An 11980-nucleotide genomic window follows, 5' to 3' on the forward strand; every position below is an offset into this window, starting at 1 on the left:
TTTCTTTACTTTTTTTTTTTTTTAATTTTTTTTTTTTCAACGTTTATTTATTCTTGGGACAGAGAGAGACAGAGCATGAACGGGGGAGGGGCAGAGAGAGAGGGAGACACAGAATCGGAAACAGGCTCCAGGCTCTGAGCCATCAGCCCAGAGCCCGACGCGGGGCTCAAACTCGCGGACCGCGAGATCGTGACCTGGCTGAAGTCGGACGCTCAACCGACTGCGCCACCCAGGCGCCCCACATGTTTCTTTACTTTTGAGAGAGAGAGAGACAGAGCGTGAGCGGGGGAGGGACAGAGAGAGAGGGAGACCCAGAATCCGAAGCAGGCTCCAGGCTCCGAGCCGTCAGCCCAGAGCCCGACAGGGGGCTCGAACGCATGAACCACGAGATAGTGACCTGAGCCGAGGTCAGACGCTTCACCGACCGAGCCGCCCAGGTGCCCCCTTCATCGCCTCGTTTAAAGGTCCCATCTCCAAATCCGGTCACATTTTGGGGTGCTGGAGGAAGAGGAAAGTGGTGGCGTCCAGCTTTACCTCCGCAGACAGGCTGGAATGAAGGAGAAACACAGCCCGGCCCAGATGGAGGGGAAATCGGGACAAGGTGTTGCCATCCTGGCCTCCGAAGGGCGGCAAAGTTGGGTTCTCTGAAGAAATAATAACAGAAAAAGACTCGGAACCTCCGAAAGGAACGGCAGCCATCAGATGGATGCTGCTTCTGGGATCTCACCCCCGGACAGGCTTATCCAATTGAACTACTTCCTGTCCCCGCGACTCTCTCGCCCTTTGACCCCCTGTCGGTGCGGTGGGTCTAAAGCAAGGGCTGCTGGGTACGATCCAGGGCACCCGGTTAAATCCGAATTTCGGGTGAACGGTGAATCGTTTCTTAGTGTAAGTATATCTCCTACTGCGTGGGATGGACTTATACTAAAAAACGTGTTGCTTGTCTGAAATTCAAATGGAACCGGGCGCTGCTGTGTTTTTATTTGCTACCTTTTGACAAGGCTGTCCGAGGCAGGGAAGGAAGATGCGGCAAAAAGGCAAACCCTCCTTCCTGAATCGCGGAGCAGAGGCGGGTCGGGGGGGTGAGTACAAGGGTGCAGCCTTGAAAAATAATCCTCGTCTCCTGCCAGAGGGCCCACGTCATCCATTCGTATGGATGGACGGTCCTCCACAGAGACAGTGAAAATGTACCAACCATCAACACTCTAGTGTGAATTAGTTTACAAAGCTGTGCATTTACTCATTATTGTCAGCTGTGCTGCAGGGAGGACACTCCACATCATTTTCCCCCTGAAGCATTGGTCTCCGGAGCACAAAGGATCAAATGGAAACTGCCTTCCTGTGGCTCTCATCCTCGGCTGCACATTTGAATCACCGGGGAGCTTTACAGAGTCCTAATGTCCAGGCCACACCCATTCCAGTTCAACCAGGACCTCTGAGGATGGGGCCTAGCTGTCGTATTTTTCCCCGGGTGATTTCAACGTGCAACCAGATTTAAGAGCCAGTGGAAATCATCGTCCAGGGCCAAGAGTTCTAGTCCTGGCCAGGGCTGCTGTGGGCTGGCAGCCCACTGTATACCAGGCATCTTGCAGACATAATTCCATTCGATTCTCCCAACAGTCCCGCGGTGCAGACATGGTTCATCTCACCGGCCACACCAGGATGCAGGCGGAGGGTTGGCCTGACTTCCTGGAGGTGACACAGCGGGGGGCTCACCGCCTGACCCCACAGCCCTGCTGCCATGCTGCTTCCGGACCGTGCGACTTCGGATGAGTGCCCTCCCTCGCTGGTCCTGTCCTCCCTCACCCGTGGAACAAGGGGGTAGACGCTGCTACCTGCTGGTCACAGCGGGCGTCGTCCAGCCCACATTGTCACGTTCAAGAGTGAGGACCCTTCGCCAGGGGCGTGAGAGGCGTCGGTAGACTTTAACCACGATCTTCATGGCAGCAACGGCCGGCATAACCCGCCCAGTAACTCCGGGCTGAAGGCCTGAACTGGACCCTTGTCCCCATCAGGCACCACGTGGCTGTTCCCCTCCTCGCCGCTTGCTGCTGACATCTAGAGGCTGGAGACCAGGGTCCCTGTTGGTCATCTAAGCACTCAGGAGCCCCCGCCCCCGACAGAGAATACTGTGGCCACGAATGTCAATATGCTGCGGGTGAGACATAGTCAGGCCACTGCTAGTTGGGGCTTGTTTCAGGCATCTGAACACACACACACACACACTCCTACACCGTGGCTGCCCTAACGTGTAGGAGGCTGGCACCCAGGCAGGAAGGGAAGCCGGCTCCAACCAGCCTCCACCTCTGGGTTTAACCGAATCCATTGTCCAACCCACCCGAGCCTCAGCTTAGGGGACGGTGACAGACGGTGACAATGACCCAGGAGCTCCCGTACCAAGTGCAGTTGTAAACGCAGCCCGCGCACGAAGCGTGTCCTCTGAGCCCAGCGCCGGGATCGCTTCCCTTCCCGGCCCCCCCGCTCTTCCTCACAGGCACCCAGGTGGCTCACGAAATGCAACTTCTGGTACAAATTGTGCTTTAATGTAGAAAACAAAACTCACGTACGTCATAAATACGACTTGGGGGGCGGTATAAATAACGTAAGAAAATAAAGAGATGTACATATCAAACAAAATAAATTACTCATAAATACCGCGTGGGAAACTAAGTGCTGGGGAAAAGGCCCCCTCTCCCCGGCTGCTTCCGCAAGTGACTGGCCGAGATCCGGGGCTGCGAGTCCAACCTCCTCTGGCTCTTTGGATGAAGTGTGCCGGTCTGCCTAAGGGGGGAGGCCGTCGAGTCCCGTGGCACGGCAAGACGTGGTGCCGGCACGGGGCTGGGGAATCGGAAGCCGCCCCCGAAGACGGCGTGGGTTCCTCTCTGGTCCGTACCCACGGCGCTTAAGGGGGCAGAGAACGCCAGAGCCACAGCACCGTGTGTGGGAGCGGGAAGGGGGCAGGCCTGTGGGTTTCCGTCCCGAGGGGCGCTCGTGGGAAACCCACGTGACCCAAGCAGACGGGATCCCGTGGAAACCCGCATCGTCACGGCAGGGGCTGCCGGCACTGTCCTCGCGTCCCGTCCCTCTGAGCAGGTGGCCAGGTGGCCGTGCACTTGGGGGAACCAGTCTGAGCCCCGGCACGCGGTGGGTTCGTGCAGGGCGCTGGCCGTCCGGGGGGCAGCAAGTGACTTCCCAGTGTGCCCTGGGCAGATTGCCAAGGAGTCTGGTGACGGTGATCTGTCCCAGAACCAGCCGTAGTCGGGAGTTCTCAAGATTTACCCAGGCTGGAGGTGGCCTGTGGGCTCCCCCTGTTCCTGAAGCCTGGCGGGCCGTCGGTCGGTTCTGTCCTGGGTGGGGGGGTGGGGGGGGGGGCGGTTGGGGAGAGTCAATGAACCTCCTTGGAGTTGCCACCTTCCATCAATTCTCCTGTGGTGGAGTCCAATTTTCCCAAGGTTTCACAAAGCTGATCACCCGTACATGAGTTCTAAATGGCGTCTTTTCTTCCGGCTGGCCCCCCCCCCCCCTGCTGGAGACGACGGAGAACTGCAGGAAATTTCAGCTTGGCGGTAAGTACCTTCCCAAAGGTAGTGAGCTCCCGCATCCGTGGAGATATTCAAGCAGTATCAGGCCCGCACAGCCAATCATCCAGCAATGAAGGTGCTGGGTGCGTGAGGGCTTACAATTTCACGACCATGCAAGTCTATCCGCTAAGAGCTGGCACAGCCAACGTAAAACTCTGTTTACGTACAAGTTCTCTACGTTTCTTCCTAAAGCTAAAAGGAACAGGGTTGTACTTGCAGGAGCACAGCCGGAACCCACTTTGCAAACACGCCAGGTCTGGGGTCCTGGCCTCTACAGGCGGGGGAGGGAGGGAGGGAGGCCAGAGCCTCAGTTACTTTTGGAAGCTGGGACTCTTCACTAACCCCATTTTGGTGGCAATCCCAAAAGGGTCCATGCTGTCTGTTTCCAGGGGTGAAGAAAACCTCTCCGACTCCACGTGGTCCTCGAGGTCGCTGGGCTCTGCAGGGCTGCCGGGCAGCATGGGCAAGAAATGGGACAGGGGCAAAAACCCTCTGCCCTTGTACAGCTGCCTCTGTAGGGCACTACTCAAAGAGACGGGGAGACGGTGCTTCTCGGACCGGTACACGTTGTAGCCGTCGGGGCGGATCTCCTCTTGGAAGGCACAGTCCCCAGCAGAGTACTGAAGCTGGGGAGAAAAGAGACAGCCGTGAGCACCCGTGGGTGCCCCCTGGGGGGTGCCACCCCCAGAAGGAGCAGGGAAACCGGGCACAGGCAAGCACTTGTGGTGCATACTCCCACTCGGGTCTGCGTGATGGTCGTATGTATCTGCACGTAGAGTTAGAGGTTACATAAAGCACGAAGGTGTCTAAAATCCATGGTTATATATGCAAATATATACTTGTATTATTAAGGTATGCATTATACTAATGACTATACACAGTGAGCGTATGCTAATATATAAATGTGAAAAATCAGGGGCGCCTGGGTGGCTCCGTCGGTTAAGCGTCCGACTTCGGCTCAGGTCGTGATCTCACGGCTTGTGAGTTCGAGCCCCGCGTCGGGCTCTGGGCTGACAGCTCGGAGCCTGGAGCCCGCTTCGGATTCTGAGTCTCCCTCCCCTCAAAATAATAAACACTAAAAAAATTTTTTTAAAATAAATGTGAACAATTATAACAGTAAATGTTAAATATAGAACATAGCATATATACTTTATAAATTTATACATATAGATGTTTTATATACCTTTATAACTTTTCGACACACATAGACTCGAGGAATACGTGTCACGTATATACTCAATATCTGTACATATGTTCCATGGGTCTTTTGGATCTCTCTCTAAATCGCGTCACTTAAACTTGGTCTTGTTCTGATATGCACAAAATCGGAGATGCAATATGTAAACGGGTCCCTCACCCTTTACGTTAAATGCACAACTATTGACATCAAAAGGTTCCTGGCATCCACCGGCGCTTTGGGAGACACTGCTAAACTAGGTGCGCTGTCCCAATCCAACCTGGGGCCCAGATTAAAGCATCTACTCCCCATTGAGGCCTGAGTAACAGCGGGCAACCCAGAGGCCTTTTTGTCTGATGCCCTGGTAGGTGACATCAGGGCTCCCTCATTCAGAGGCGGAGGGCCTTCCAGGCAGCCTGCCAGGATTATCAGGATAAAGGCAGCCTCCTCCCCCCTGGCCCAAGACGGAGCCTGCACCCAGCGGGTGGCCGGAAAAGCCACCGGAAGGGCAGAAAGCAGCCCCCGGGGGTCCCAGAACACTGGTAGCTGAGAGGCAGCGGTGGGCCAAGTCCTGTGCCAAGCTGGGGAAGGTCATTACCCCGTGGGGGACGCGGAGGACAGCCCCAGGCGGGGAGCCAGGAGGGCTGGGCGGTAAACAACCCGGGGAGGCACCCAGTCTCCTTCGTGCCCAAGCCTACAAAGGTCGCTGAACTGCAGGTGAGTGAGTGCGGTGCTGATAAGGCGCTGATAAGGCTCAAGTCTAATGGAGCAACAGGTCCTGGCCCCCCCTGACCCGTGCACTGGGACCGAGCCACCAGACGTCGGGGAAATGCGAACCGATAAATAAACAAGGGAAGGAAAAGCGATCGCTGCTGGGTCTTTGGGTGGAACTCGCGCCCCGCGCTCTACTCCGCACAGAAAATGAAGTGACTTCAAGTTTCTTGGAGAAAGCGGAATTTGTCTTAAAAAATAAAAATAAAAATAAAAATAAAAATAAAAATAAAACAAAAACAAGGGATCAAGAGGCAGAACAGGGTTTTCGGTTAAGGGGCATCCCTCCCCCACCCTACCCCCCATCCCCGAGCTTGGACTGAATGGTGGGTGGACCCATCTGCGCCCCGGGTCCTCAGGCCACTACTCCCCGCCACCCCCGCCCCCCAACTGTCGCGATAACAAAAGTGGCAACTGAGGGTTTGGAGTGGGTGTCAGCTTTCAGCAAGCGACCACCTCCCTTCTTTCCCTCCACTCTCGTCCTTTCCCGCAGGACTCCGCCATAAAACCTGAAGCAGGCAGTCCGGGTGTAGATGGAATACACTGGCCTCGGGGCCACAAAACAAGGCGGACCCAAGAAAGATTCGCGCTGCGGGGGAGGCCCGGCCTCTGCATCTTTTCTGGGGGGCGGGGGCATCCCGGGAGGCGCGGCCTCCCCGCCCCCCTCCGCCCCGCTCCGGCGTCCGAGGCCCCGGCCCAGCGGGGCTGCATTGAGGCCCAGCGCCGGGCCGGGACCTCACACAGCCTCTTCTGTGGGCCCGGGGGCGCGGGAGGGGCGCGGGCTCCCTTTGAACTCCCCCGCCTTTGTTCCCAGAGACCAGGACCCAGCAAACGCACACTGCCTGCCCCGAGACCTCGATGGTCACCTGGGCCTTCCCAGCCCCTTCCCCCCAGCGCCCTCCCCCCAAAGCCTCTGCAGTACAGGTGAGCCCACACCGGGGCCAACACGCCACTGGAACGGGATTCCAAGGCGTCGGCCGAAACCACACTGGTAGCAACTAATTAGCTGAAAACCTTCCCAATCCCAGATGTGATTTTTTTTATCCCTGACTCATTTGAAGATTGCCTTTTTAAAAAAGATCCAAGTTGTGAATATCCTTTCTCGTTCTTTCCTTTTATTTTTCAGCCTAGGGAAGGAAACGGAGGCGAGGACCACCCACGCGCAGGCCGAGACTGCAAAGGCCCGAGGTGGGTTTCACTGTTTAATATCAAAGCAAGCCGGGTCCCGCGTTTCCTCTGTCCTACTGGGCCGCCCTGCGGCTCAATTGGAAATGCAAAGGCAGCTCTCATCCGCCCTGTGGCCACTAGCCAGGACCGTAAACCTCCGTGGAAAAGAATTCGCACTTTCCATTAATCTGGCCCTTTGCCGTCTTCCCTTCCGAGCTCCGTGCCGGACCCGGCGGCCAGAGCGAGGAAACCCTGGATTCGATTCAGCGCGCACCGCCCCCCTCTCCCTGCAAGGCTCCGCCTGGGGACCGGCGCGTACCCCCGGGGGGAGACACCTACCAGCCCTCGCATCCTGCCGTCGGCGCCCATGCAGAGGTACCGGACGCTGTGCACGCCCTTGATGGCCACGGTCCGCAGAGCGACCGCCCTGATCTCCACCAAACCTGAGCGTGAGGGAAGCAGAAGGCTGTAGCCGGGACCCTCTGGGCCCACAGCACGTGGATGCGGTCGGCGCACGGGCCCACGCCCTCCCCGCTCCACCTCCGCGTGCAGGCTGGGACCCTGGGGAGGGAATGGAACACCCAGGTTCCTGGGAGCGGGGGGTGTGCGGGAACCGAAGGTGGCGAGTGAAGGATAACGCGTGGCTGCGCTGGGTCCACGTGCCGGTGCCCTCATCCCCCACCTCCCCGCGCCGTCAGGGACCCCGGGCAGGGAGCAAAACGCAGAGGTGCCACGATGTAGGGTCCCCGCAGGACGTAAAGGGAAGAAGGGGCACCGGGGCGGATGGGCACTCACTGTGCGCGCTCTGGCTCCGCGCGCAGTCAACCCCCCCGTCGGCTCGGATGCGCAGGAAGCAGCTGGAGAGGCCGTGGGGGCCGGCGGTGTACAGGTGCCGCAGGCGGATGGGCTCACCCCAGCCGTAGTGCACGTGAGGCCCCGCGTCCGAGAAGGCTAGGGGGCGCCCGGCTGCTGCCAGCCAGAGACTGGCTAGGACCAGGGCGCGGGTTACCGCGCACCGGCTCGGCGCGCTCCGCATGGCACCTCCCTCGGGCTCGGGGCGCAGTTCTGGCGGCGAGGGTGCGGGAGGCTGGGCGGTAGCAGGGCTGTGCGTGCCGAGACGGGGTGCGTCCCTCGAGCAACGGTGCGCTCCGGGCGCCTGGGCGCTCAGCGCTCCTGCTCCGACGGCGCGGTGGCTCCAGGCCAGCGACCTTATATAGCGCGTCTTACCCGCCCGGCGGGTGGGTGCCCGCGACTCCCGAGCATTTCTTATCAGGATTGCATCAGCCCTCCGCCCCCCGCACACACCCACTCACACCCCGCCTCCTGCCCCAGCCCCTCCCCGGACCCCGCCCGGGTGACCCCGCCCAGGCCTCCCGGACCTGGGGGAGGAGTAGCCCCGCTTCACCGGAGGGTTCGGGGGAGCTCCTCCTCGCGGCGCGATGGCGGGGCCGGGGGCCAGGTCGCTCTTGGCCGGGCGAGTTTGGTTTTATAAAGCAATAAAGGAGACACCCGGCCCCGCCCCCGGGCCCCCGGCTCCCCCGGGGAACGCGCTCGTCTCGGGGCGTTAGCAGGAGCTGGGAGCCCGAACCCCGTGACCAGCTGAGTTTTGCATCCCTCGCTCCCGGTCTGGAGCAGCCTCGCCTGGGCTGTGGAGCGCTCTCCCCTTAAAAGCCTGCTCTCCGCTCCCTCCCGCGACGGTCCTAGCCGTCATATCTCCAGATGTAAAGCTGTCCATTAGAATTTCCCCCTGCAGCTCGGACTAGCTCACGTTTTCCTGGTTTTATGTTCTCGCGATCCCTGCCCCCCTCCCGCCCCCTTTTACCCCGGTAAATTGCCCCCCGACGGGGGGCCGGGCTCGAGTCCCGGGAGGAACAATGGGGGAGTGGCGCGCGGCGAGCGCTAGATGGCGCTTCGGGCCCGGTTTCGGCCTCTGGGCCGGCCTGGGCCGGCGGCGGCGGTGCCCCGAGCTGAAGCGGTCGCCGCGGAGGCGCCTCCGCGGGGGCCTGCCAGCTGCGGGCGGGGAAACTCGGGCTTCCCGGCTCGGGCCAGGCGCCGCGCAGGGAGGCCCCTCTGCGTTTGGGGTGCCTTTTGTCCTTGATCCGGTCCTCGGGTCCCTGAGCTCTTCTCCAGGGCCAGGGCGCGCTGTCTTGGGGGGCCAGGGGAGAACAACGCGGTCGCGGTCGGAGGAAGGGGAGGGGGGAGAACAGCGGTGCGGGGCGCTGCTGGGACGGGGGCGGGCACCAGAGGGGAAATTGGGGCCGCTTGGTTAAGTGGTTCCTGCAAACCGCAGACTTTCTCTAACGATGCTTGCAGAAAGGACAACAGCGTCCAGAGAATGCCACGGCGGGAAGGAGAGGGTGCTCTTGGGGACCCTTCCGCACATGCTTCCCGGTTTCCTCTCCAAACCCCCACGCTCCTGGGTGTGGGGCCCCAGGACGCCAGTTTTGGGGAAAAGCTGGGCTGTCTCAGCACCAAGGCAATGGGCGGGCAAACGGTAGAGACACGGGGAGGCAAAGCCATGCCAGGCTTAATGAATTTCAATGAGTAAAGGCCATGTTCAATCCCCAATGACTGGCGTTAATGACGGCGCGCGCAGAAAATGTCACCAGGAGAGGCTTTGCAAGAAGACATCATCTCAAAGGCTCTCTAGACCAGGACCCCCACGCTGCGTGCCTCGGTTCAGAAAGCCACGGCTTCTGTTAAATCTAATTACTTCCCCCCTGTGGCTTTAAATTGACAGCGGCCCCTATGAAACTTAATTGCCCTCCCCCGCAGCTTTCGTTTTAAAGATCCTGGATAAATGCGGGGCAGAGAGGAGGACGGCAGAGGCTGCGTTGGGGGGGGGGTGCCCCCAAATCGGTCTGGGGGGGGTACCAGCCTCTGGCTCCACCCCCGACTCCTCTGCTGCCCCTCCTAGGGCCACGGTGGGAAGACTGGCCACAGTGATCACGGAGTTCAGGAAGGCGGTCGAGGCATCAGCTTCCTATGCCCAGGCCCTGCTCGAAGCACAGTGTGGGCGTTCTCGGCTTAACCCCCTCTAAGAGCGTCCACGGTGTTCTGTCCCCGCCTCCTGGAACAGATAGGAGAGGAGAGCCTCAGAAAAGTGGCAGGCATCCGGTGAGTAGCGGACCTGGAATTGGAACCCAGGCCGTCAAGCTTGTAAATCCGGGCCAGGCCTGGTCTCTGAGAGGTGCTGTGGCCTCCGAGCGGGGGCGTGGGCTCCAGGGTGGGACCGTCTTCGCCACAGATCCGTGCCCGGCCACTCCCTGGACTGGTCAGGGACCTGCTGGGCCTGTTGCCTCCTCGTGGCTGCTCTGAGCTTTGTCCCGGGGTCGCCTGGGAGAGTGGACATAAAGTACCGGGGACATGGCTCGTGAAGAGTGGCGGCCACCCACCAACTCTGCTGCGCACCACGCAGTTCATCGGAAAGTTTGGGTGACGAACCCACGCTGCATCTGGGGGAAACTGAGGCTTGTCCAGACAAGCCGCAAGTGTTTGCACCCAGGTGTGCTGGGTGGGAGCCCCGGCAGGTCTGCGGGGGGGGGTGGGAGGAAGCCAAGAGGGGCAGAGGGAAGGCGGTGCTGGCCAGCAGGGGGCGCTGCGGCCAACGCTCCAGGTGAGAGCTGCCGGGAGAAGGTGAGGTCCCCCTGCTGGGGACACCACGCAGCCCCCAATATGCTAGGATGGGATGATGCGGATTCTTCTGGTGGTGACTGAACCAGGTGACCCACCCCGGCTGAGATTTCATTCGCCGAGGGGAGGGGCATTTGGAGCAAGAGTCTGAGGCGTCCTCGCCGCGGTGCCCAGGCCGCCCGGGGCCCCAGGGGTCTCAGGCCCAGGTGACCAGCAGAGCTTGGCTTGTGATGTTAACTGGGATCGTTTCAACTGCCCTAAACGCTTTTTCTGGGGCCGCCCTTGGCTTGTCCGAACTGCTCCTGTGGCAAATGAGAGATTTTCGTTGTTTCTAAACGCACGTCCCAACAGCCAAGAAAAATCTTGTTCTCGTTCACTTCCAGTCTTTACACTATGAAAATAGCTGTTTTTCTTTTCACTTTATGGGTAGAAATTTACGTTACAATGTCAAACATGCCTTCTTAAGTACATAAGTACCTCCTCATGCCCCTCCCAAATCCCCTGCCCCCTCCCCGCTGTTGAGTTCTTTGTAATTACGGAAACTTCTGGGTGGTGGTAAAAAATCTTCCTTAGAAAGTAAAAGCTGCCATAACAAACCCGGGACAGGAAGGGCTGTGAATACTTGGGTTGGGGGAAGCCACTGGTTCCTGGCCGAGCCAAGACTGGAACTCGGGACACCTGAGACAGTTCAATACTTTTGTTAGAATATGCTAGCACACGCATCATCCCCCCACCCCCAAAGCATTCTGCCTCCTCGAGACCCGTTTTTCCCCTACTTCGATCGTTATCCCAAAAAAGGGGTACCCCCCAGCCCCTTTTTGGGAGATTGGCAGAGGCCATTTTCAGAGTGGAAAAGGGAAGCCTTCTTTGAGCCTCAGTTTCCTTATTTGTAACACAGCGAAAGGAACGCTATAAGCTCCAAATGAGTTAATGTGAGGACTGGCAAAGATCTCGTTAGCGAAGGAGAGATAAATACCTATGTAGAGACCGCCTAGCATATGCGGGTGCAGAATAGGGTAGCTGTTATTTATCTAAAGGCTGTTCTCTGGCTCTCTTTGCTCACGTTTAATGCTTATTTTAAAATGTAGTGGCCACACTGGGAAAAAACCAGTCTAATCTACGGTGACAAAAAGCTGATCGGTAGTTGCCTGAGGCAGGAGATGGGGGTTGGGATTGACCAGAAAGAGGCAGGAGGAAGCTTTCTGGGATGATGGGAATGTCCTTTTTCTTGACCGGGATGGTAACAATGAGATCCGTCAAAATTCACTGAATGGTGCCCTTAAAATTAGGGTGCGTTTTAAGTTATGCCTCAGTGAAATGGAGTTTGGATATTTTCTGCAAAAGTAGCCCTCGTTTGTGGTTGCAAATTTGAAAAGTACAGAAAAACACACCAGGGACAAGTCTGAAACCTAGCGTATCATGACCGCATTATGAGCTGCTTCTATTTGGGTGAATGTCTTCCTCAGACTTTTAAAAAGTATATATTTATCTTAAAAAAAAAAAAAAGAAAAAAAAAAAAAAAACAGGGGCGCCTGGGTGGCTCAGTTGGTTGAGCATCTGACTTCGGCTCAGGTCATGATCTCGCGGTCTGTGAGTTCGAGCCCCGCATGGGGCTCTGTGCTGACAGCTCGGAGCCTGGAGCCTGCTTCGG

The 11980-nt window shown here is 58.3% G+C and overlaps 1 protein-coding gene across 1 annotated transcript; it reads right to left on the reverse strand.

Annotated features, from left to right (window-relative positions):
• Positions 1–2518: 2518 nt before the first annotated feature.
• FGF19 (fibroblast growth factor 19) lies at positions 2519–7948 on the reverse strand. The gene is made up of 3 exons (XM_045486223.1): positions 7492–7948; positions 7036–7139; positions 2519–4207 (listed from the first exon to the last, which is right to left on the reverse strand). Exons 1-3 carry the CDS (start codon positions 7730–7732, stop codon positions 3893–3895), a joined length of 660 nt encoding a protein of 219 aa, XP_045342179.1. The 5' UTR covers positions 7733–7948; the 3' UTR covers positions 2519–3892.
• Between the last annotated feature and the right edge of the window lie 4032 nt (positions 7949–11980).

This window comes from Leopardus geoffroyi, chromosome D1, assembly GCF_018350155.1.
Source record: "Leopardus geoffroyi isolate Oge1 chromosome D1, O.geoffroyi_Oge1_pat1.0, whole genome shotgun sequence".
NCBI classification, from domain to species: Eukaryota; Metazoa; Chordata; class Mammalia; order Carnivora; family Felidae; genus Leopardus; species Leopardus geoffroyi.

Excerpts from the sequence above, each read along its gene's own strand:
- FGF19 (XM_045486223.1), bottom strand. The coding sequence starts at position 7,732 with ATGCGGAGCGCGCCGAGCCGGTGCGCGGTAACCCGCGCCCTGGTCCTA. Across the intron at positions 7,140-7,491 it reads GCGGAGCCAGAGCGCGCACA|GTTTGGTGGAGATCAGGGCG; the intron begins GTGAGTGCCCAT and ends CCTCACGCTCAG. Across the intron at positions 4,208-7,035 it reads ACGGCAGGATGCGAGGGCTG|CTTCAGTACTCTGCTGGGGA; the intron begins GTAGGTGTCTCC and ends TTTTCTCCCCAG.